This window comes from Schistocerca nitens, chromosome 1, assembly GCF_023898315.1.
Source record: "Schistocerca nitens isolate TAMUIC-IGC-003100 chromosome 1, iqSchNite1.1, whole genome shotgun sequence".
NCBI classification, from domain to species: domain Eukaryota; kingdom Metazoa; phylum Arthropoda; class Insecta; order Orthoptera; family Acrididae; genus Schistocerca; species Schistocerca nitens.
The window spans coordinates 738,904,274-738,931,713 of record NC_064614.1 but is presented as its reverse complement, the minus strand read 5'-3'; the positions used below and the strand labels follow the sequence as shown (position 1 = coordinate 738,931,713).

The following is a 27,440-nucleotide window of genomic DNA, read 5'->3' as shown; positions in this document are numbered from 1 at the left end:
TGCTAGAATCATTGCCATAGATGAATTTTGGGCCAGGGCCTATGAGCCAGAACTGAAATGCCAGGCAGCGAAATGGTATCATCCACGTTCACCAAGCTGGCAGAAATTTCGTCGCAATCCCTTTCCTGTTAAGTTAATGGTCATAATAGCCTATGGCATTAGAAGAGTGATTTTGTGCCGTTTCATCCCACATGAACAAACTGGTAATGCACTGTACTGTAGTACTTTACTGCAACAACACCTATTACAGAAAGAGAGAGAGAGAGAGAGAGAGAGAGAGAGAGAGAGTGTGTGAGTAAAATTTGGTCATGTGATGGAGATGGGAAGTGCTCGAGCATCCACCATATTTGTCAGTATGTGAAACATGGCAAATAGGGTGATGGTCCAACAATTTTCACTTCAAGTCTACCACATTTTCCCCTCACTGCTAAGCACCTTTGTAGATCCCATTGTAAAAGCTCCTTTGTAGACAAGTGCATTTCTTGGATGGAAGATTTTTTTTTTTACCCCCATTTGGAATGCAGACTCTTGACTCATATTTTTCCAGTCATTTGGGTCAGAAGCCCTGCAAAATACTTGTCAGTTATTGTTTCACCCTTCAAATGTTTGTTAGTAAGATGTGTATGAATCAAACTGCCTTTGTGTGTAGAAGCCCTGTGCACAGAGAATCAACTGAATTTACACTGAGCTACATTTTATGGAAAGTTGTTTTTTTTTTTTTTTTTCGGAAAAGGTGGGGGGGGGGGGGGGGGGGCAAAGGTATGTTAGCACAACAGCTGAATAGTTTGGACAGACAAGGAACACTGCCATCAAAGATGCCATGATAAATTAAGGCCCCTTGTCAGTCAACTACTCTTGACAAGTGAGTAGTTCAGCACATCTGGCATAATGAATCGGCTGTCGTGGGTGTCCATTTTTGTTTAAACATTGACACCAAAGTCGCATGTGTTGTGAGTGTTGTTTGGTGTGTCGTTTGGCACCTGAACAGTGAATGTGATGCTATGAGAGATTGTCTCCAAAAGAAAGTTGAAATATTATAGCAGAATTAAGAAACCAGCAATGATGACAGAGTTTATTAATGATCAAAGCAAAATTCCTAGTATATGTTTCTGACAAAGGCCTTAAATAAAATCTTCCACTCTGCTAAGAATTGAGAGAATGGAAATTTTTAAAAAAGTAATCAGTATTTATTTGACTGAGAAAACATCTGCATGCACACAGGCCAAACAATATTTAGAAGGCAACAAATAGTTTTATTTCTTTCAACTTTATCCTTTGCATCATATTTTCTTCCCAACTGCCGATTAATGTACAAAACTATTTTTATGCTGTGTTAATGCTACTTTTTCACTGGTGAAGTAATTTTCATTTTAAACACATTTTTATGTTCTTATTTATGTATGGTACATGTTTTTCTTTGTCTTGGTATTAGAAAAACTAAGTAACATTTTGTTTCCACTCTTAAGTCACTATCATGGGGGAAAATATAACATTCTCATGCTGGACTTGCAGTGTGTAGCAAAAACAAAGCAAGCAAACAAACTAAAGATCAAGTACAAACATAAAAAAGTGTCTTCACAATTGTGTGATTTATCACAGTGAGAATCCGTTAACTTCCAATGCTAACAGAGGACATTACATTGTTTTTGAGCGTGCACAGTGTTCAGCACACACAGTATTTTAGAACTATACATTTGGCTCACTCAGCTGATCATTGCAATCACCAACCCAATTATAGCGTAGTTGGCAACAGATTTACACACTGTCATGTAGCACACACCTTCCACAAGTGGATGTTTTAGGTTAGAAACTCTCATGTATAAAGCAGAACATAAACTGGATTTATTCAGCTGTGCATAGACACAACATAAAATCATTAATACAGGGTGTAACAAAAAGAATCATCCGATTTGGCGCATCTATATTTCTGAAACAAGAAACAAATACAATGAATTTTGTTTTTTTGATAAAAGGGAAACTCAAAAAGCTTTTTTTCATACCTTTTCATAGGTGTCCAATATGGCCCCCACCCTCTCCCTTGAAATGCAGACCACATATCAATGTGGTATTCAAATTGTTCCCAAACTGCAGCGAGTAAGTCTTGAGTTACAGCTTACATAGCTGCTGTTATGCAATGTCTCAGTTCATTCATTGTTGTTGGTAAGGGAGCCACATAAACAGTCTTTTATAAACCCCCACAAGAAATAATCACATACAGTCAGGTCTGGTGATCTTGGAGGCTAGTAATGTAAGGCTGAATCATTTGGTCCGGTGTGACTGATCCATCATTCACTAATCCTATGCACACCGAGATACGTGCTTCCTGTAACAATGTTCTCAGTAAAGAAAAGTGGACCATATTGCTTTTCCTGTGAAACTGCACTAAACACATCAAATTTTGGCAAGCCCCTCTCATGTTGTACAACTTCATATGGTTGTTCTGTACCCCATTTCTCGTATTACAACAGGTCACCTTTCCATTCAAATGGAATGTTGCCTCATCGCTAAACACTAAGCATGGAAGAAAACTGTCATCCTCCATCTTGCCAAGAACGAAATTACAAACCTCCACATGTTGTTGTTTGTGACCCTCAGGAAAAGCTTGTAGTAGCTGAATTTTGTATGGTTTCATATGTAAACATTAATGTAACACATGCCACACAGACATCGGGTGCATGTTTAGCTGTCAAGCTGCATGGCAAATGGATTTGTATGGACTCCTTCTGAAACTATGGTGGATGTGTTCAACATCTGTGTCAGACACTCGGGGATGGCCCAGAGATTTGCCTTTACACAAACCATCTGTTTCTCAGAATTGTTCATGCCATCATCTAATGCTCTGTAGTGTTGGAAGATCTACACCATACCTAGTACAAAAGTCATTCTGAACAGTTATTATTGCCCTGCACTGCGCAAAATGTAGAACCCAAAACACTTTCTGCTGTCTCGACACCAATTTTACTAGAAATGAAGTGGGTGCACACTGCTGCTACCTAGTGGGAACCATGTAAAACCACAGAGTTTGTTCTTTCCAACAGTACATTGTTCGCACACATATATCAGATAACATAATAGTTATGAAATTTTTTAATTGGTTGATTATTTTTGATACACCCTGTATATTGGTCCACATCTTGTTGAGACTCATTTTTCATATCTGCTTCTGGCCAGCATTAAATTACTATCACACCCATCTTGTATGAAACTATCTCACAGTAGATCAAAATTTTCACTCTGGAGCAGTGTGTGGCAGATCAAAACTGTGTGCCGGACTGAGACTAGAACTCAGGACCTTTGCCTTTTGCAGGCAACTGTTTGACTGACTAAGCTATCAAAGCACAATTCACAACTAATCCTCACAACTTTACTTCCACCAGTACCTTGTCTGCTACCTGCCAAACTTCACAGAAGTTCTCCTGTGAAACTTGGAAGCAGCTATTTCATGTATCTTTTGCTCACTGATTATCCAATACCCTATTACTGTTGAATAGTGTACTGTGTACTTTCTAATTTTTTTCAAATGTATTTGATGTTTTATTAAGTACTTCACATCATTTTGCCACATTTCAATCGGACCTCAAATTTTAGAATTGTAGAAACGTTCAGAGACTTTAAATAAGTTTTCTTTGACCATAAAATGTTCAAACTGGAGAATTTTTGCAGAAAGAAATGGTACTTCAGTTTGTCTGTTTGGACAAAACGCTCACAGTATGACTGATTTATACATTTTTTACAAACAAACTAATTCTGCAAATCAATTTGATACTTGATTCACACTTCTGCATGAAATTTCATTGATATCAATGTCACCTCTGTGTTAGGAACAGATATTTCCAGCATGCTTTCACATTCAAAAAGTTAAATTGCCGCCGCAACAAAAAATGTAATCACTGTGAATACCAATATTTGTTTCCATAACCTCATTTTTTTGTTAACAGCTGCAATTAATATATTCTAAAGATCCCTGTATTTCCCCATTAAGTTACTTACTTGTGCTCAGGTACTGGAAGGTTGCTAATGTTAGTTGTGGTGAAATGTGAATCTTTTGTGCCTCTCGACGCTCGGCGAAGATAGTGAAGTCTTGTTTTGTTGACTTAATCCTGCGGCGTTTTGATCTGTTGTCCACTTTGGGAGAAACAAAGTTTATCATTAGTTTATAAGCTGATTGTGAACACAAGCTACACTTACACCATGATATTTCATGTATTATGTAAATATAGTGAATTGAAAGCTCTTGTACAGTAGGTAATCACTCTTGCTTTGTTATTGCAATATATTTTTATTACTGATTTTGAGGTCATTAGGAACATGGAATAAGACTTGTGTAACTCCATGAGAAATATTGTATAGAGATGGAGCAATGAGAGAATTTCAGATGATACCTTTGTTTTTAGCAAACTACTAATCAATTCAGCATCTAAACTGAACGTATTACAGAAAAACACTTTTCACCATTATTTTTACTACTGTTGAGTGCAGCAGAGGATTTATCACAACAACATTCAAAACTCACACAAGTCAGATTAAATTATAGAACGAGCTAATGACAGAAGTCCCTCCACCACACACCATCAGGTGGCTTGCGGAGTATGGATGTAGATGTAGATCACAAAATTTTATTCAAAAACTTCTTACAAGACCTAATAAAATTAATTTCATTAACATAACATGGACAAAATTCTTAAATGCTTGTTAAGCACTAAATGTATCTTTTGATATCCAGTTATTTTGACTACATTTTTCCAGTGCCAAAAAGGAAATTTTATTGCTGATATGACATACTTGCGTGTGTGACATTCAGCAGCTACTTACGCTACACAGACAAAAAGCAATGGCATCATTGGTGTGTAGGTGAAACAACAATATCTTATATTACCTTGCATTACATTTTTATTACCACTGTGGCAATGATCCTCCTATGGCAATTTTAGTGAGTAACACACTGCCAATATCCAACGGTGGGCAATGTAGTATGAGGCTAGAATAAAACAATTAATCTATGCATAGGGCTATGATTCTTCACATCCTTTGACCACACTTGCAATAAAACTTCTTGTACGTAAACTACTACTGGTAAGACTGACAATGTGAAAGAGCCACCTGTGAAATTATCTATTTCAGACTTCAGCCAATACACAAACTGATTTGATGTTAATTGAATGACTGTTCAGATAAACTCAGTGGACAAACAGTTAGTCACCCCTAGAGAAATCATTGAAGGCATCATTTAATACCATATAATTCTACCCCTGGACTTTATAACTGCCTAGATTCAGTTGGGAAATTATTCCATGAAACTGCACATGTACATCATATCCCCATTAAGCAACATGCCGAGGATTTGATTGCACAGTTCTACTAAATTGCAAGGATGGTAATGTCAGCATTTTACCTGCTGTTCCAACATGTTCCACAGATTTTCTAAGGGCTTCAATCAGGCAATTTTGCAGGCCACTCAATATGTAATAGGATGGGAAAGTGTTCAGAAAGTTCAATGAACTATGTGGTTGTCATCATCTTTAAGTGTCTGTGTGAGTACTGGCCTCTTGCGAGGTGACCGACTCCAAATGTTCATTGCATGCAGTTCCTGTCACAATGTTCCCTTGCTAACAGGTTGGGATGGACCTTTGTTCACTGCCTGCATCAATTCCCATTAGTTTTAGAAATAATTTTGATTTGCAAAGCACGAAACACATATCCGGTCCCTCTCAGTTGGGATTTTTTTCTGACCATGTTGAAAAGTCCACACACCAACAAATCCAGCAACTTCACACACTGTATGGCCATGGACATGGTCAAACACAATTTCCCCTTTTTGTCTCTATCACGTCCTTACATTTACCAGTGTTTGTATACAATGTCCACTTTAAACACTGATTACTACTGCCTAATGCTCATGTAAAGGCAGAGCATGCACAGTTAAGCAGATAACTCTCTCACTGCACCATCTATAAGGCCTTAACAATTCATCTGTGCATGCACACTGGGGTGACTAAGTTTTTAGACTAAGTTTTTGTCCAGTGAGCTTGTTAACGAGGATAAATGGTACATTTGTTGTTGCAAAATCAAATACCCTGTCTTGGAGAATACACAAATGCAACAGGCGTTAACTTTTTATTTGCATCATCAATTGTATAATTTTTCATATCACTGGAATATTAACTCTTATCTTCACAGGGCAAAACTATATTTACAATTTGTGCTTTGTTTATGACATTCATCTGACCTCAGTTTGTACCAGAGTCTTCATATGATGACGACTTCATTTTTGCAGTCCATATTCCGTGTTTGTTTATACCTCTGAGATTGACTAGCAACTATGACCATGTAAGAACAATTTAAGAAAGACCAACTCTATTGACATGTCATGAGAAGTTCTAAACAAAGATGCTCTTAATAGGCAATAGAAATTCACAAATTTTACTGGTAAATTAGGTGAGATGAGACTAAATTTTTATGCTGTATGATGCAGAGGCTTATAATAAGAATTTGTTTCAGGTATAATTTCTCATTCACCCAAATGTTGGGAAGAACAGGGTAAAAGTACTTACTCCAAACATCTGTTTCATCAACAATTTCTGACTGGATAAGTTCCTCAATGACATCCTCCAATGTCACAAGCCCAATTGTTTCATAAAATGGATCTCCTTCACCTTCTGAATTGACTCTATGAACAAATGCCATGTGTCCTTTTATTCCTGTCAAGACAAAAACACACACAATATTACTCTCAAATTTCACTCCAGCATATATATCACTGACTGTTAACATCATTGTGATAGAGTGCATTCATTTGTAGGAAAAAGCAATTATTTATGATTACCTTCTTTGAACTGCTTGAACATGACATCGAGAGTAGTATCTTCAAATACAAAATTACATGGATTCTGATAGAATTTGCAGAGTGTCTTTAATGGAGTGTTATCATCAGGGTCAACAAATGCTAGATCTTTAATGTATAAGACAGTCACAATGTTGCTACGACTTCCTTGATAAACTGGTATCCTGGAGTATCCTGCAGAAAAGAACAACTTTTAATGTGTTGACAAGTAACAGTAATGTGAGCAGCCAGAAATTACTTTTTTTCTAATTTCAAGTGAGCTGCTTATGCTACAAATCATTGATAAAAAAAGACACATTTCTACACCATTCCTTGCCAAAAAGGAATCACTATTAACCAACAATTCAAATTCAACAAAATAACCACTAACATATACAGGCAAAAACAGTTTTCAACTGGTTTGGAATAAAGATCATTTTCTTATGTGAGAAAAAGCAGCAACTGAAGCTGCCAGATACTTACCTTGTTTCATTATCTCAGAGACTGTCTCAAAGTCCAATATGGCTTCATAATCCAGCATAAAGACATCTTCAAGCTTTGTCATTACATCAAAAACAGTTTTTTTCCGTAGTTCCAGGGCACCAGAAATGATGTTAACTTCATCTTTCTCCAGATCATTGTATTCTGTAGTAAGCTGTAGAGGCAAACGACAAGTGAATGATGAATTTGGATGTGATATAACATATGGAAGATAGTGATTTAATTATAAACCAAATTACCTAACATTCAGATTGGAAGTAATATTTAACATTTGTATATGGCCATTATATTTACATTCACTTGTTGCAATGTAACATTGTTTTTGAACAAAATCTTTGATGATCCAATATAGCAAAAGTTTTATTAAGTAAAACTGTTATGAAATGAAGATCAAATTAGAAAGTAGTGTCCCTCAGATCAACATGGACATGGAAAATGTCACAGTATACATTTTATGCAAGAACTGATACTCTTAGATTTGATTATCCCATAGAAACTGGGTGAAGTGGTTACCAGGTATGCATAACAACCAACCAATTTACAAATTAATAGAATAATTTTCATACACACGTAAATGATTACATACCGGAGTGTGTAAAATAATTCACAGGATAATGTATCAAAGTATCAAGAAAATAAAATACTTTGAATATTTTCTTATACTCATCACAGTTGTGCTAAAATGTAGAGAAGACATACATTACATTACATTCTTTAAAATTATTTAATTGGATAGGTAAAAACCTACTCCCCAAATGGCAGCAAAACACACATATAAAAGATTGTTGTGACTGGCAAGCTTTCGGAGCTAGTAGCTCCTTCTTCAGGCAGAAGGGTTGAAGGGGAAGGAAGAATAGTAAAGGAAAAGGACTGGAGAGGTCTAGTAAAAGGGGTAGATTTTAGGAATGTCACCCAGAACCACAGGTCAGGGGTGACATTCCCAAATTTACCCCTTTTCCTAGACATCTCCAGTCCTTTTCCTTCACCATTCTTCCTTCCACTTCAACACTTCTGCCTGAAGGAGCCACTGGGTCCAAAAGCTTGCCAATCACAGCAGTCTTATGTTGTTCTCTGCCGCCACTTGGTTAGTACATTTTTTACCTATCCAGTTAAGTAATTTGATCAATAATTGATTGTTTTCATTATTATATTCTTTAATGTGTATAAGAGTCAGATCTATCAATAAATTTGCCATCATGAAGGAGTAATTTGTCAGCAATAAATCCTTGAGGTTCCTCTTCAATTTTACTTCATTACTAACTAAACTGTTTAATGTTGTTGCAAATTATCAAGAAGTTTTTTTCTTAATAACAGTTTTCTTTTCTTGAACCAAAATAATTCCTTATGTAGACTGCTCTTATTTGCTTACACTGAATCTGTAATCTAAGCTGTTAGCTGGAAGAAATGTATTTCTTGTTTACAGCAAATTTCATTAAGGGAGGTAGCCCTCTTTGAAGATTAAAATATATCTATTTTATTTTTCAGGTTTAAAATTTGCTGTGGCGTGTAGTGTTCATCCCAAGTTCATCAGAAACTCCATTATCAAGCACAAGGTTATTTGTGAAAAGTGGCTCTGAAAACCATTCACAGTAGTAACAAAACAGTTGACATGTAATTTTAACACAGCATAACTAACAGGCATTATGGAAATTATGAACATGCCCAAACTTGAGATTGGACCAACCCACTACGTCTTCAGCACAGAAGCAGAGGTAAAGGGTATTGAGCAAACAGTGCAGCAGGTGACAGGAGCTGGCAAAGAGGCCCACAGGACCACCATGGCCATGAAGAAAAGGCAGGAGGACCCCCTTTTGGATCTGGAAGAATTAATGTATACACCAGGGATAGCTGATTGGAGGTATGTTTAATTATACTACAAAAAATATAGCCCGAAACTTTTAACACCTTTTCCTCAAAACCACATTTTTCAAATTGGCAGGAAATACAGCTTGTGAATGGTACATACGATTTTGATTGGAAATTGATGCCAACAGTTTAAAATCTGTCAATTTACAATTAGTCAGTATACATAGCTGTTTTGTGGCACTTAAAAGCCCATTTTCAGTGTGTGGGAAGAAAATGATATTTGTTTCACCATACCACAATTTTGTTAGAACTTAATAATATTCAATTGTCCAAGCTCAAAAAATTATTAAAATTACTTTCACAAAATTGTTGTGTTACAAGCCCCATAAAAGGGCTTCAGGAATTCTCACCGATGACCAATGTCCCGGCTACAAGGGATCTTTCTACTTGGTGCAGCTATTACAGGGAGCACCTGAAGTGGACACAAAAATGATTTGTTAGAGGCAAAAGTGTAAGGAATAAAACTATATTATTAGCTTTAGTGTTACTTTTTGTTTCACTTGAAAAGAGTCATGAAAATCAACTATTTTTCAAGTGTTCAAAATGAAGTTCCCTCTAAATGTGTAAATATAGTGATGGGTGATAGTACACAAAATCTTTTGAACAGGGTTCTGTAGAGTCATCCTCAACTCTAGCTGCAGGTATAGCATATTCAACTAGCCCACTGTTAAGGCATCTGCCAGCACTAATGAGGCTATCTGGGTTCAAGTCCATATCTGACACAAATTGTCTTTACTACCTTTTTTGTCTTCCAGCAGGTTTGATGTGACCCACCATGAATTCCTCTACTGTGCCAACCTCTTCTTCTCAGACTAGCATGTACACAGAATGTCTTTGACTAATTGGTGGATATATTCTGGTAGCTGTCTCCTCCTATAGCCTTGCTTTCTAAGGCTTGCTTTAGAACCACAGAAGTGACACTCTGATGTCTTACTTAATGCACAGTTTTTCTGTCCATTCTTCTAATCAGTGTTTTCCAGATTTACATTCCTTGCTAATTCTGAGGAGAATCTCTTCATTCCTTACGTGAACAGCCCACTTAAATTTCCAGCACACTTCTGTGATGCCACACACTGATACTTCAAATCTCTTCCTTTCCAGTTTTCCCATAGCCCATGAGTCACGTCCATACAATAGAGTGCTCAAAACATATAGTCTCAGAAATTTCTTCCTCAAATTAAGGCTGTTTTGTGAACAGCATATGGAGAGATTCTAGTCCGATTTCATCCAGCCCTTGCACAAAATCAGACATATTTAAACAATATGAAACTTGAGGACAGATTTGAACAGTACAAAAGATCACAAACCAAATAAACACAATCCTGGGATGACTGCATGCAGAGTTAATGAGCTAGTAAATTTGATAGGAGACTTTTTCCCTCATAAGTAATTTTCTTCACAATTCCAAACTGACTAACTGATGGGTTACCATCGAAAAGATTCACAGAATGAAAAGGCTTGCACAATTTTTGTATTTCTGGAAATCAGTGTAGTTAAATAGTACTGAGGTGGCATGTTCATTGAAAAGTAAGACAGAAGACATTGCTTTCAAACTTCCATCACCAACACATTTCCGCAGGAGGAGGCCTTTTCTCAAGGGGGCATTAGACTGCCGCCACTGCAAAATGACCTACCTAAAAAAGCCAGGGAATCCCTACCACCACTACACCTGAAACACTGTAGGAGTATCAGCACTGCCTCCCTGGTCAAGTTGGCTGCAAGGAACCACTTTTCACCATTGTACTCACTTCACAGTGACTCCACAGAGGAAATAAAAGTGAGGGAGATACGCTCCCAATACCCACTGTAAAGCAACATTAAGTCGTTTGGTTTTGATCCATCACGAAGACTGTGGTCGTGGCGGCAAGTCTGCTGCTGCAATGTGTGCTACTAGACTTCATTGGCTTGAAGTCATATATGCAAGGGAAACTCATGATAGGTACCTGGTTGTGTGTCAAAGATCCACACTGTATATCCAATTGCTAAAACAATACGCATTTGCATCGAGTGCTGCAAGCAGCTATGACCAGCATGTCGATGTGTCAGTGGTAAGCAATGCATTCATGTGCCTGCACTCGCATTCTCTTCTCTATAACTCCCTTGGTTCAGTAGCTGCTTACTTATTTCCTTCTACAGCTACATCATACTCCGCAAGTGGAGGGTACTTTTGATACCACTATTTGATCCCTCCAACCCTGTTCCACTCGTGAATAGTGTGTGGGAAGAATGATTGTCGGTAATCCTCTATATTGGCTCTAATTTCTCGAATTTTCTCCTCCTGTTCAATATGCGAGATGTATATGTGTGTGTGTGTGGGGGGGGGGGGGGGGGGAGGGAAGTAATATATTGTCATTGTCCTACTCTTCCTGAAAAGTGCTGTCCCGAAATTTCAATAGTATATCTCTCCGTGATATACAACGCCCCTCTTTAAATATCTGCCAGTGGAGTTTGTTTAGCATCTCCGTAACGCTCTCTCGCCAGCTAAACTATTCCGTGACGCAACGCGCCGCTCTTCTTTGGATCTTCTCTATCTCCTCTAGCAGTCCTACCTGATAGAGATCCCAGTTAGATGAATAATACTCAGGAATCAGGCGAACAAGCGCCTTATAAGACACTTCTTTCGTGGAAGAGTTACATTTCCGTAAGATTTTTCCGATGAATCTGAGTCTGCGGGAAATCTCGAGTTCTGTTAGAGCTGTACATCGGCCTACGATCTAGTGGCTTTTGTTTTTACTACGCATCACAACAGCCTGTCTTGTTGTTTCTGATGCACTATGGATTTTTAACAATAAAAGTAAGCGAAACAAAGACTGAAATATCTTCTAGGGTGCTAGTCACGCGTAACACTCGCAACTAATAAATAAATAAATAAATAAATAAAATATTGCAATCATGATTCTGTTCAATTCTCGAGTTTTCGCTCGTCCCGCGATCTAAAGAGGTTGAATGGTACTATCTCGAAGACGGGTCATTCCGCTGTAACTTATCATCGCGATAAAAATTATACAAACTGGTACAATATAAGAACTCTAACTGTAAATTTGTTCGAACACAACAGAAATTTGTGGAGTGGTAGGATTTAATGCTGTGTTCTCCACTGTTTCACACAATCGTCGAAGTTATGCAGAGCCATAAATTAATTATTGAGGTTGGTTCGCAGTTTCTTTCTTATCCCTTGCACACGCGCCGCGCGACTCCGCGAGTCAAATGTCACTTGATTGATTGCACAATCTCGATAAAATATCGAACGCAGTGGTATATCGGGAAATCTCAAGCCCGTTCAAACGCGAGTATCGTTTGCACAGTTCTACTGATTTGGATGATAGAATGTTAGTTTATAGTGAAGTGGAACAAGTTATTTTTTAAAGTGTAATGTAATCAAGCGCAAGACACATTGTGACTCCTACGATCTCAGAAGATTTCGAGTTTTTCGTTTACATAAAAAGAAGTCGTATGAAAACTATGTCAACTATAATTATTTCATGTATTAATTTTGAACTTTTCAGGTAATTTACGGAGGAGGATCTAGTATCGTGAAAACTGGAGTCTACAAAGTGGTGGGAAATTTTAAAAAATTACTACCTTTTTTTAGTAGAGGGTACGTTTTAACTGCATATCTGAGGGTTAGCTCACGTGGACTGGTCTGCATCCCGTTTGGCTGTAAAACACTTCCCGGACAGTAAAACCCACCCTTACACAGGTTCCACCCGTTGTTAACAACAAACCTGACTCGTCGTAATTTACACAACAGAAAATGTGTTAAGTTCCTTCCAAAAAAAAAAAAAAAAAAAAAAAAAGCATTTAGAGCGTACAGCACTTAAAAAGTGCCTTTCAGCTGACTTCTTCAGAAGACCTAGTCTTTTCTTGGCGTTCTGCTCGATCTGTTATTAAAAAAAAGTAAGAAACATAGTTGCAACAAACTAACAACTATGACCACTGTTCGTTAGTCCGTAGATGGATCCGGAAAACCACAGGAAGTTGGGGAAGACAAGGCAGAAAGGAGAAAGACCATCCACTAAGAGAAACTTAACAGAAAAACGCCCTTCTCCAACGTAGGCAGAAACGACTGAAAGAAACAGTATTGTCCTCACCTGCACACTTGAGCTCACAATCGTAGCGTAAGTGAAACAACGGCGAGTGCACACTTCGATTTTATATTGTGTAAGTTACGACGAAGTCAAACGTATGAGTCTGTGCAACTAAACTTATTAAATTTTTGGAAGAACACTTTTTATTAATAGACGGAACCTTAGATAATCCACAGAAAATAGTACAGCTTCTGAAGGAGTTCGACAAACATCGTCTGAAAAGACAGAATACATCACCAGTTCAATTAATTCACTAAGAATTCTGAAAAGCAAGTATGACAACAGCAAGAAGAGAGACAACTTTAAATATTGGGGTGAAAAATAAACATCAAAAGCGAAAAAGCAGCAGTTAAACTCTGAACTGAAAAAAAAGAAAGGACATACATGAAAGTGAGATGTATGTACAAGAACAAAGGTTTTACTAAAGACATTAAATTAAGGCATTGTAATGCAGCTCTGAAAGGAAAAGTTCTCGAGGGGTCGGAAATACTACTTATACATGGATGCAAAATGACATTATAAGATGCGGAAAAGTGTCTTCTGAAAAATATTAGGTTCAGTCGAGAACAAAGACAAAAATTTGGTTTTGAGACAAAATAAAGAAATATATTCATTCTGCCTTAAATAATAGATGAGATAAACGTGTTTCAGTAAAGGGGTGGCCGGATGCCTTCCTGCCGCCAGCCCATACCCCCTGGGATGTAATCAGATTACCCTGTCTGTCTGCGTCCAGTGTAAATCATGGAAAGGTGCGGATGTGTTTCAAATGTCTTTAGTCCTGTAACTGAGGCGAGACGTGGGGACCAGTCCTGTATTCACCCAGAGGGATGTCGAAAACCGCCTAAAAACTACTTCCAGGCTGGCCGGCACACCGGCGGATTCGATCCGGGGCCGGCGCGCCTACCCAAGTCCAGGAAGCAGCGCATTAGCGCTCTCGGCTAACCTGGCGGATTAACAAAGAAAATCCCCCTCAAATTCTAACAAAACAGGAAATGAAGGGGAGACGAGACGGAACAGGACTCAGAAAAAATCCAGATTGATCAGGAGTCCTTACTCAGCAGAGACAAACAGATTAGAAGTCAATAAATGCTAAGGTTTTAAGGTAGATGAAACAAACAGAAAAAGAACTCTTGTGAAACAATCATATAAGAAGAAAAGAGCTCATTCTGAGAAAATAAAGTTTAGGAGAAGGATGAAGAAAAGAAACAGTTATCTTTATGTGGCCCTACCTGACATGAAACGAAACAAAAAATTAAAAATTAAAAGAAAAAAACATTTATGTATATTATTTTTATTGCAATTACTGCAATCTTTAAGTATACGTGGAACATTAAAGGCGACGGACCGCAAGTTCTATTTTGAGGCAGGGATGAGACAGTAACAAACTGCGACCCCGTCCGACAGAACGGAACCCTGGATCGGTGCCTGCGCCGCGCGCTCCGGCGGCCGCATTGCGTTCCCGGTTCCTCTCTCGCCGGCCGGCTGGGGCCGCAATGCACCGCCCTGCAGCCGCCAGCGCAGCGCCCCGCAGAGGTCGCGGGCAGAACCGGTCACGCAGCCGCTTGCTGCCCCGACTTCTCATTCGGTCAAGGGCAGTGGAGGTGCGGAGCGCAAGGCACACCCCTGCTACATAATACGTTCCGCATCGACGCCGGTGTAAACTGTCAAGTGCGCCAGATCGAACCGGCAGCGTTACGACTAGCTCGACCTGATCCTGCCCCTGTAGGTATGTGACGTGTCGGTCAGCCATTGCAACACATTTGAATACCACATTCGAGAAGAAAGGACCTCCCTTTTCACTTTGCGGATCGGCTCGAGTCGCCAGCACTCTTGGACCAGGATGAGAACGGTTGTTACTTGTTCTCGTAGATGTTCTCGGATCTGTATGAAGAATGAGTTTCGTTTATTCCCAGCTGCCTCTCGTTACTAGAATTCGGGCAACGACATTCACCTGTTACGGAAATTTTGTCCGATCTTTAACAGTTTCACATGGCACACACAGGTGGCGAAAGATACCTATAATATAAGTACGTCGACTGCCTGTATTTAGGTTTCTTACGTTTCTATTTACGATACATACCGGGTGATCAAAAAGTCAGTATAAACCACGGGATAATGTAGACAGAGAGGTAAAAATTGACACACATGCTTGGAACGGCATGGGGTTTTCTTAGAACCGAAAAAAATAAAGTTCACAAAATTTCCGACAGATGGTGCTGGACAGCAAAACTGCTACCATGACGGGTGAGAGGTACGCCGATATGTTACAGAATCGCATTATCCCCAGCCTGGCTGATAAACACCCGCTGCAACGTACGATGTTTATGCAGGATGGCGCTCCAGTCCATATTGCTAGACGAGTGAAAGATCTCTTGCGCGCTTCGTTTGGTGGTGATCGTGTGCTCAGCCGCCACTTTCGTCATGCTTGGCCTCCCAGGTCCCCAGACCTAAGTCCGCTGATTATTGGCTTTGGGGTTACCTGAAGTCGCAAGTGTATCGTGATCGACAGACATCTCTAGGGATGCTGAAAGACAACATCCGACGCCAATGCCTCACCATAACTCCGGACATGCTTTACAGTGCTGTTCACAACATTAGTCCTCGACTAAAGCTATTGTTGAGGAATGATGGTGGACATATTGAGCATTTCCTGTAAAGAACATCATCTTTGCTTTGTCTTACTTTGTTATGCTAATTATTGCTATTCTGATCAGATGAAGCGCCATCTGTCGGACATTTTTTGAACTTTTGTATTTTTTTGGTTCTAATAAAACCTCATGTCATTCCAACCATGTGTGTCAATTTGTACCTCTCTATCTACATTATTCCGTGATTTCTTCGGTTTTCAAATTTATACAGACTTTTTGATCACCCGGTATTTCGGAGCGAAAGTTCCATCGTCAGGATTTCCAAGATTCGCATGGAGGTTTTCCTCATGACCTAGTGAAGCAGTCGCGTCTGAATATAGCGATTGTATGTTTCGCCATAGGTCCGTGGCGAAATTCATGAAAGTCGTTTCGTTCTCATTGCACATGTATCGTCAACAAATTCAAGGATTAACATCTTGAAAAATAGTACTGATTAGATCGAGAGGAAGGTACTGCATTAGTGGCCGAAACGTCTGCTTTGTTCAGTAACAGTTATCTAACAACATGGCGCAGCACCATTCGCAGAAAACTTTTCTGTTAACTCTCGCCGAGGGAGCTCCCTACGGACGAATTTCGGTGTGTTAGCTATGTTTTCCAAGCAATACTGTATGACCTAATACAAACAAGACGAAAGTATCTAGTGACTACGTATTTCACTGCAAATTCTTTAAATTACACCGGTGGGTTTATTTTGGATAATCATAATAACTGTTAGCGATGAAGAAAAGTGGGACGTTCGATTAACAAGCCGCTGTGGCCGAGCGGTTCGAGGCGCTTCGGTCAGGAACCGCGCTCCTGCTACTGTCGCAGATTCGAATCCTGCCTCGGGAATGGATGTGTGTGTGTGTGTGTGTGTGTGTGTGTGTTGTCCTTCGGTTAGTTAGGTTTAAGTAGTTCTACGTCTAGGGGACTGATGACCTCAGATGTTAAGTCCCATAGCGCTTAGAGCCTTTTTTTTTTTTTATTAACAAGCGGCAACGTGCGACTACATAAACAAAATATTTTTTTACAAAATAGTTTCCATGAAATGACTGTACTGACAACTACACACAGTACCGTTCCGACCACGAGTGACCCTCGCAACGCATTAAGTACGCAGCGCAGGTGCCGTTCGTGGTCAAATATACCTCGCGGTGTTTTCCATACTTTTGTCGTTCCCCTGTGGGTGTTCAGGATCTGTTGGAAATGGAAATCAGGGCAAAGCAGCGCTCTGGAGAGTCGTGCCATTAGTGGTTGCAGGAACTGGCCAATTGAAACGCCTGCATTCGTCTCAAGCTGACTGCCAAAAGGCCTAAATGTTGAAATAATAGTGTGGAACTGCTCAGAGCACGTGAAATCGACGAATTGACCAACAACCCCCGCCGGTGTAGTGGGCAAGTAGTGGAGCCTGTATGGAGCAAGTGATGACGTAAGAATGCTGCTCGTGTGTTATCGGGCGTGGTGGATCATCAGTGACGAATCACGTTTTTCTGCCAGTAAGTGAAAGAATTAGATTCTTGCAGTGTGCAGGCGTGCAATTTGGCTTAGTCATTTCATGGTTTTCGACTCGTGTTGTGATTCCGTGAGCGAGCTCGTGGTCAATGTGCAGAGCCTGTTATCAGGCCGCGGAGCTAGTAGTGAGCTGAATGCAGTGGTTAATAAAGTGACGACGAATTTTGTGAGGTTTACTTAATGCCAAAATATTAAATTACATTCTTTCTCATACAAACGCGGAGTGTGTGTGTGTGTGAGAGAGAGAGAGAGAGAGAGAGAGAGAGAGAGAGAGAGAGAGAGAGAATGAATGAACGTAATTTAATATAATAATGAATGTAATTTAATATTTTGGCATTAAGTAAACCTCACAAAATTCGTCGTCACTTTATAAACCACTGCACTCAGCTCACTACTAGCTCCGTGGCCTGATAGCCGGCTCTGCACATTGACCACGAACTCGCTCACGGAATCACAACTTGTTTCCCTAATGACTTTGAACTGTTGTTTTGTTTTTATGGAGATTGGCGACGTCATGGAGCCACGTTAATGCGGTGTAAGAATTGTTGGTGGTGTCGATGTTCCACACCAGCATTCGGTTTTCGGTATCTTGTTGAAAATTGTCGGATGCTACGGGCATCTATTAGTCTCGTAGGAGTAGTGAAAGACGTTAACTCGCTCTCTTGGGTCAAAGCGAGGCTGGCGAACATTGTTCAATAACGAATCAGTGCAGGAATTAGTACGGGTCCTGCCAACAAATGTTTTCCATTAAATCTGTGGAGCAATAAAAAGAGTTGGACACAAATAAGGAAACACCACGAGAAACACGTGCCTGAACATAAATTCAGATGTTAGTCAAGCCTGCAGTTTGCGCTGTTGTATTCGACCAAGAACGGCACCTGTGCAACGTTCTCAATATGTTTCATGCGTTAGTCATAATCATTGACACGCAAGTCGCCGAAGTGGCGTCAACTAAAAAGACTTGCAATACGGCGGCCGAATCCCGAAGGGGATATCCCGGCCAATAAATGCCATACGATCATTTCATTTCACGCGTTAGTCATGGTCAGAACATTGTTCTGTGTAGTTCCGAGTGCATTGTGTCGGAGCTAAGTGACTTCGAATGTGGGCAAATTATTGGTGCTGTATGTCGGGTGCTTTCGTAACAAAGACAGCCAAAGTGTTCGGCGTGTCAAGAGGCATCGTGCTGAAGATTTATACCGCATGCAAGAAAATCTGACAAAAAATATTAGTTGCGAAGTTGCAACGCGGATGGAAGTGCGTGTTGAGTAATCATTGCGGACGTTCATTGAAGAGGATTTTAGCGAAAAATAAGAGGATAATAGCTGCAAGCGAGTTACGTAAATGCCTACAACACGAAAACGTGGTGCCGAAGCCGTAACCTGGAATATGGAACAACAGAAGAAAGTGAGTCAGCAGACTGAGTCCTACTTCACAGAGCGAGACTTCACACGACGCCACGGAAATCTCGAAGGACGAGATGAAGGAAACGTACCACAGTGACACTACTAAAATGTGTGTGTAACTTTTGTACACAAATGGATCATGGCATCAGTAAGTCAGTACCGCCATCTTGCGCTCATGGCTATTTCGGACCGTGCAGTTTCATATGTAGAGTTGTTCGACGCTCGAGTGTTACAATAAGGCCCAGAAACTAAAAACACATCCTTGCAACGCTACGTGTACGCCACCGCTCCCATGTTCAGCGTTTAAATTTAGAGGGTTGGTCGAGCTTTGCTTCAACCAGTTCGAAAGCTATTAGCCCATTCGCGTTTGATATTACTATGGCGACTATCTGGCAACTTGCATTATGGAATGGCATATAGGACAAACGCCAAAGGAGATTGTGCTCTTTGGTTGCAAAATGCGTTCTCGATTACTGCATATTGGGAGCAGTTTGATCAGCAAGTGCTGCATCGGGAAAGTTTTAAGCCAGGAGAAAGAGTCCCTGCCAAAGACAACTCCGCAGCGCAGTAAGCAGAGAATGTGATCGTTGTGCTCGCGTTCAAATCAATTATTCCCTGATAGGTAAAAGCGTGGCTATCTTCCAATGTTGAATCATTTTCACACTTGTGGTACACAAGATTTATAATAGGCCTTTGATGTATTTATGATGCAGCTAGCACCACGTTACTTGACAGGGACATCTGACGACTAAAATTTGTATCTGTATATACAGACCACATAGTAGATGATTGTATTTTATTTTAATCGGGGGCCTAGAAACGACGGAGAGGCTCCGTCCGCGCCACAGCCGCTATGGTCTACAACTCCACGACGACTACGGCAGTCCACCTCACCCCTCCGCCACCCCACACCGAACCACTCTTTCAGGGTTATTGTGCGGTTCGGCCCCCGGTGGACCCACCGAGAGAACGTCTCACAACAGACGAGTGTAAACCCTATGTTTGCGTGGTAGAGTAATGGTGGTGTACGCGTACGTGGAGAACTTGGTTTGCGCAGCAATCGCCGACATAGTGTAGCTGAGGCGGAATAAGGGGAACCAGCGTGCATTCGCCGAGGCAGATAGAAAACCGCCTAAAAACCATTCATAGACTGGCCGGCTCACCGGACCTCGACAAGTCCGCCGGGCGGATTTGTGCCGGGGACCAGGAGCTCCTTCCCAATCCTAAAAGCCGTGCGTCAGACCGAACGGCTAACCGGGCGGGCTTAGTAGATGATAATACAGTGTGGTTCAAAAGACTCATTCCATTTCACTTGACTACATCTTCTACACGAATGAAGACAGAGATTTGGGCTGTACTGTAACTTACGCATCGGAGCTATAGGCTTACCTCAGCGCCAGTCTTAAGTGGCCGGTTCATGTGGTTGCCGGTTCGGTATTCCCATTGCAGCTAGCTCACTCGTCGGTTCATTGCCCGAGCTACGTGGCGTGGAGGTCTCAATAACACAGCTACATATGGAGTTTTGCGTGTTCCGTGTCAAGAGATACAATTCAGTTACAACTGTGAGGCGTGACTTTGGTCAAGAGTACGGCACTGCATCTCCCACGATCTACAGCGTAAGGAGCGTACTGGTCTCGCATTGCGCCACTACCTCCGAGATCGCTCCTTCGAGATGTGTGACCATTTACACTGACAACACAACACCAAATAAATAAATAAATAAGAGTTTTGCGAGAAAAGCGAAAGTTACTAAGCGAGTTTCTACTTCTGAAAGATGACGTCTATTCAAATTTCGCGCCAGTCACGTAAGAGCGGCGCTAGTAGCGTAACTATGAGGACGCGAATCAGGTTTCCTTCAAATACGCACTGTAACGGTCGTGAGCGTTAGTTACCTTTGAGACTGGGCGTATTGAGTTGATGTTAGTCAAGGATGCCTTTAAGACGACGAAGACGCCATTGCCTACAGCTCCACGAGTTTGAAAGAAATCGTGTCATAGGGCTACAAGAAGCTACTAGATGTTCCTTCCGCGATGCTGCAGAAAGACTTAACAGGGATGTAGCCACTGTACATGATGATGGCAGCGGTGGCGCCTTGTGCAACCGACATGGAACTGCGTCCCACAAAATGACATTCGGCACCAGTACGACACAATGCATGCACGTTTGCATGCTTTCATTTAGCTTTATGGCGGTTGCACCGGCTATTGACGTACCGGCATTTCACATGTGCAATGGCTTTTCTCACGCTTATTTTGGCCTGTGATCTTGCAATGTTAATCAAATATGTTACCTAGACAAATGTATTCATTACTCTACACGAATTACTTTTTGCTGTTGGGATTTTTTTCCGTCAGTGTATTACGGATGATTATGAAAGATTATGAGAAACATCTTTGGGTACACTGTGACTCCACACAGCAAGGCACTGGGCGAGTTTGACTATTGCCTTGATGTTTGTTGTGCGTCCGGAGGAGAGCACACCGAACATTTGCGGAACATAAATGAAAACTTCGATCCTAAACGTTTCTGTACAAGCCACAGTAAAATTGTGTTTGTAACATACATCATTCGCGTAATAAATTATCCCCTTTTCTCTTCTTCCTTTCCTGATATGAAGCGAACAACAGTTTTGATGAAAATGGGAAAGTAATCTGTCGTAACTAATTGCAGGGACTTTCAACGTGCTAATGACAAGAGGTGCAGATTTTAATGGGATATCAATATGAACACTTCCATTTCTGTTTTAACACTGTGGAAAGTTGATGAGCATTTTCAGCCTCGCCAGGAGAAAATAGTCCACAAGCGTAGCCTAGTATTTAAGTTTGTACTCTTGACAGGGAGACCAGAACAAAGCCACTGGCAAGAACAAGCTGTTGGCCACGAATGCAGATTTTTTATAGAAACGCGTCACATTTGATTCACCATTTCTGCCTCGAACACAGGCTCGAGTTAAGAATTCCGTTTTCCTTAATTTTTCAAGACTAAATTCCTACAGCAAAAAGCATTGTCTCATACATGTATACTATCAATTATTGTGACAATGTACCTGCAGTAAATGACACGTATATGCGTTTTTGCTTGAAGTACCGTGTTTCCGACACTGTATTCAACATTTAGCTTGAAAGCATTATCCACACTGAGGCGACAAAAGTCACGAGATACCTCCGAATACCGCGTCGGACCTCCTTTTGCCCGGAGTAGTGCAACAACTCGACGAACCACGGACTCAAAAACTCGCTGGCAATCCTCTGCAGCAATACTGAGCGTGCTGCCTCTATAGCCGCCCACAATTGCGAAAGTGTTGCCGGTGCAGGATTCTGTGCACGAACCGATCTCTGGCTTATGTCCCCGTATATGTTCGATGGGATTCATGTCCGGCGATCTAGGTTGGCAAATCATTCACTCGAATTTTCCAGACTCTCTTTCAAACCAATCGCGAACAACTGTGGCCTGGTCAATGGCGCAGTGTCGTCCACAAAAATTCCATCGCTGTTTGGGAACATCAAGTCCAGGAATAGCTGAAAATAGTATGCAAGTAGCCGAACATAACTTTTTCCAGTCAATGATCGTTCAGTTGGACCAGAGGACCCAGTCCATTCCATGCAAACACAGCCCACACTATTATGGAGCCACCACTAGTTTGCGCATGCCTTGTTGACAACTTGGGTCCGTGGCTTCGTGGGGTCTGCGCCCCACTCTAACCGTATCATCAGCGCTTAGGCCGGTATTACACTATCAAATTTCTTTGTCAAATATCTTTGTCCAATATCTTTGTCAAAGATATTTGATAGAGTAATAGGGACTTTGTCAAATGTCGTCCAATATTTGATCAAATCTAGGGCCTCGCTGTATATTTGATCAAAGAAACCGCTTGTCTTCTGTTTACTGCAATGTGACATGTTACCACATGGAGAGCTAGCATCGCTGCAGCGTTCTGTCGTCTGTAGTGTTTTATAACCATTGCTGGTAAATACAATTGGTGTGTGCCGACAACTACAAAATTAATAAAGATGTCTGAAGCTGATGAGGCGCTTTACAACGTGAGGCACTCTGAATACAAAAATAGATTAAGAAGATTGGAGACCAGACCTAACCTAACCTAACCTAACCTAACCCTCTCCTGTAGCAAGGAATCGGAGTGTTACAGTGAGCCTGTCTTCTGAAGATGTAGCAGTTCTTAAGTGAATATTGTGCTTTGTGATATGAAGATACACTTCATTGAGCACATACAGAAATGTATGCTCATCCATTCTTAAGTAATTGATGTACGACTTGACGTCTTCCACTGTAAGCTCACGTAACAAGTTTTGTTGAATGCTTTTATCGTGTCGTCGTAAAACCCACGGCTTCACCCAGATTAGATTAGTTTTTCGTTCCATAGATCCGCGCTGAGGAGATCCTCGTGGATGTGGAACATGTCGATTTTTTTAAAGCTGAAATAACAATACTAATAGTATGAATAAATACAATATACCATTTGTTTCTATTAAAAATTTCGCCAATGGAGTAGAAGGAGTTGGCCAGTAGTAAGTCTTTCAGGCTCCTTTTAAACTGATCTTTATTTCTAACTAAATTTTTTATGTTTCCTGGCAAATTATTGAAGATGAGTGTTCCTGAGTAGTGGACCCCTTTTTGAACTATAGTAAGTGATTTTAACTCCTTGTGCAGATCATTTTTGTTCCTGGTATTGTATATATGAACTGAGTTGTTTGTTGGAAAAAAGAGATATATTATTTACGACAAATTTCATTAAGAAGTAAATATACTGAGAGGCAGTAGTTAGTATATCCAGTTCTTTGAAGAGGTTTCTGTAGGACGTCTGTGAATTTACTCCACAAATAATACGTATTACACGCTTTTGGACTCTGAAAACTTTTGTTTGACTTCAAGATTTACACCAAAATATTATCCCATATGACATTATGGAATGAAAGTAGGCAAAGTATGCAAGCTTTTTCATTTTTATGTAGCCTATGTCTGCTAACACTCGAATTGCAAATACAGATTTGTTAAGGCCTTTCTGCAGTTCTGTGGTGTGCTCGTCCCAACTGAATTTATTATCAAGTTGTAATCCCAGGACTTTTAAGACCGTCAACCTCGTATGTATGGTTCCATTTTTCCCCCACTTCTTTTCCGCATGTGCACACAATGCAATTGGGGTGCGTACAACTGCTGCGGTTAATAACAAGTTGTTGTCAGCCATCTTGAACTTTGACGAAAAATTTGATGACAGTGTAATACCCCTTCTAGGGCTACGTCAAAGATCTTTCTCAAATATATTGGATCACATCTTTGATCAAATCTTTGACAAAGAAATTTGATAGTGTAATACCGGCCTTACCACCTGCAATCGGGATTCATCTGACCAGGCATGGTCTTCCAGTCGTCTATGGTCCAACCGATATGGTCACCAGACCAGGAGAAGCGCTGCAGGCGATGTCGTGTTGTTAGCAAAGGTACTCGCGTCGGTCGTCCGCTGCCATACCCCATTAACGCCAAATTTCGCTGCACTCTCCTAACTGACACGTTCGTCGTACGTTCCACATAGATTTCTGCGTTCATTTCACGCAGTGTCGCGCTTCTCTTCTAGCACTGACAACTCTACGAAACGCCGCTGCTATCGGTCTTGAAGTGAAGGCCGTCGGCCACTGCGTTGTCAGTGGTGAGAAGTAATGCCTGAAATGTGGTATTCTCGGCACACTCTTGACGCTGTGTCCCTCGGAATACTGAATTTCCTAACAATTTCCGAAATGGAATGTTCCATGCGTCAAGCTCCAACTACCATTCCGCGTCCAAAGTCTGTTAATTACCGCCGTGCGGCCTTAATCACGTCGGAAACCTCTCCACATTAATCACCTGAGTACAAATGACAACTCAGCCAATGCACTGCCCTTTTATACCTTGTGTATGCGCTAGACCACCACCGTCTGTATAATGTGTGTATATCGCTATCCCACAGCTTTTGTCACCTCAGAGTAATTATTCCACTCATTCAATTTACGTGTAACTTGCAGTAGTGATACAACGTATTTTCTGGATTTTCATTCATGACTATCACTAACTCTGCACACCCCAAATAAAAAAGAATGCAGGCTCGTTCCTCGAAGCGTAAACTTATAGATCTGTTTAAAAAGCTATCTATTACGCTCCCTGCGCAAATACATCAAAATGTTGTCCCGTGCCTTATATTTTTAGAACGCCCTTCTCCACCAAGTGAGACAGACCCTCAGAATAAACTTGTCTTGTAAACTGTCTAGCCGGCCCTTCTGGCCGAGCGGTTCTAGGCATTTCAGTCCGTAACCGCGCTGCTGCTACTGTCGCAGGTTCGGTGTGACGTCCTTAGGTTACTTAGGTTTAAGTAGTTCTAAGTCTAGGGGACTGATGACCTCAGATGTTAAGTCCCATAGTGCTTAGACCCATGTGAACCATTTGTAAACTGTCTCCTCTGGAGTGTACGACCACATAAATCTAGCTATGGGAACGGTGATGCCAGACTCAGCTTTGCTTTAAGACTGCAGGGGCAGAGTAACTCGCGCACGAAAAATGTCGTCAGCAAAAATGTCGTCAGCAAAAATGTCGTCAGCAAAAATGTCGTCAGCAAAAATGTCGTCAGCAAAAATGTCGCCAGCAAAAATGTCGTTCGACGTATTCTTAATTACTGTTCCTTTTTTTTTGGGACTGTTACCTAGTTAGTTTCTCGTTCTATAATTTTTTAAAAATGATGTCATCTTGCTTTCAGCCGTCGGCATCGAGTCATTTTCTAGCACAAGATTCTGTCAAACACGTCTACGTTAAGCAGAGGTAACAACGTAAAATAAAATTGTAACAGCTGAAAGTAAGAAGACATCATTTTAAGGAAGTTATGAAGTTGGATTAACAAAAGATAGAGAAGACTCAAAGAATGGCGAGCTGCTGCTTAGGTTTGTTTAGTTAGCGTGTAAATCACTGACATGCTCAACAGTCTGCAGAGTTATGGGTAGCAAGAAAAGTTCTCAAAATCTTCAAATGTGTGTGAAATCTTATGGGACTTAACTGCTAGGTCATCAGTCCCTAAGCTTACAAACTACTTAACCTAAGCTATCCTAAGGACAAACACACACACACACACACATATACATATACATATACATATACATATATATATATATATATATATATATATATATATATATATATATATGCCCGAGGGAGGACTCGAACCTCCGCCGGGACCAGCCGTACAGTCCATGACTGCAGCGCCCTGACCGCTCGGCTAATCCCGCGCGGCCAAGGAAAGTTCTATGGGACACGTTCCAATAAGAGTCACTAAACATACAGCTGGTGTAAATACCGCGATGATATAATCAGAGCCATGCCGAAAGGGTTGCGAGATAGATTCGAATATTTGTATTCCGTCTCGAATATGTGAATTATGAGATATACAAATAATATTGACTTTCAGGTACGTGTGTTGTGTCGTGGGGATTTATCGATCACGGGGGTCGGGGGGAGGGGGGGGGGGGGGCGGCATTCGGGAGACGTGAGCACGGGCGGACTTGATGCTTTCGTGTGAAGTATCAACCCAAGAGGAAGTGTACCCTAGATGACAATATATCACCCGTTGCTGACATTCGCTTTATTACCGTGCCGTGGACACCACATTCATCCGCGTCGCGGCGGTATCGCGCGCGTTCGTAAACATCGATTTTGTCAATGCCACTCAGTTACTGTTAACTGTGAATGCCACGAAGAAATGTAGTTATGTATTGCACAGCTATATCTGACAAGGGGGACAACAGATACAAATGGTCATTAGAACACGGTCACAATTAAAACTGAAGTACGAATAACAGTAGGCTTGAGCACAGCAGCCCACATGTACTCTGGTCTCAATAGACCAACAACTTTGCCAAAACTTCGGGTGAGTAATTTAAATGTGTGTCGTTTGCCCAAACCTGTTGACATTCTACACCTGCATGACTATTCTGCAAATCACACGTTAAATATTTGCGGAGGGTTCACAGAATCACTTTCCGACTATTTTTAGACCGTTCCATTCTCGAATAGCACTTGGATAAAAAGGAACACCTAAATGCTTCCGTACGATCTCTGATTTCTCTTATTTTACCGTGTTGCAGGGAGCCACCATACTACTTTCGTATTCAAAGGACAAAATTGCTGAGTGAAGAATCTCGAAACAAAATTTCGCCACAACGAAAAATACCTTTGTTTTAAGGATTGGCTTTTAATTCTCATATCATGTTGGAGTCACTCTCTCCCCTCTTTCGTGGTAACACAAAACGAGCTGCCCTCCTTTCAGCTTTTTCGATACTTTCTGGCAAGAATTCCATACCTCGGAGCAATACTCCGTAATAGGACGGACAAGTTTAGTGCAGACACTCTAGGTTGTTTGTTGCGTCTACTGTTTCCCCTTACAACAAATCTCAGTCCTTGGTTTGCCTTCCCACGACATTATCTATATGATGGTTCCAATTAAAGTTGTTTGTAATTGTCATTCCTACTTATTTAGTTGGATCGACAAGCTTTCAATTTTTGTGATTTACAATCTAACCAAAATTTACCAGATTTTTTTAAAAGTATTGTATTCTTTTATTACAATAAGTCTTATTTGGATCATACG

The 27,440-nt window shown here is 40.8% G+C and overlaps 1 protein-coding gene across 2 annotated transcripts in view; it reads right to left on the bottom strand.

Moving 5' to 3' along the window:
• LOC126260239 (unextended protein) overlaps positions 1-27,440 on the bottom strand; it is a 504,460-nt gene that overhangs the window by 34,009 nt on the left and 443,011 nt on the right. For both annotated transcript variants that reach the window (XM_049957553.1, XM_049957561.1), the window contains exons 5-8: positions 7,304-7,475; positions 6,824-7,015; positions 6,552-6,698; positions 3,991-4,125 (exon numbers count right to left, since the gene is read on the bottom strand). In XM_049957553.1, coding sequence (XP_049813510.1) covers positions 3,991-4,125; positions 6,552-6,698; positions 6,824-7,015; positions 7,304-7,475 — 646 coding nt within the window. The remainder of the gene's footprint in view (positions 1-3,990; positions 4,126-6,551; positions 6,699-6,823; positions 7,016-7,303; positions 7,476-27,440) is intronic.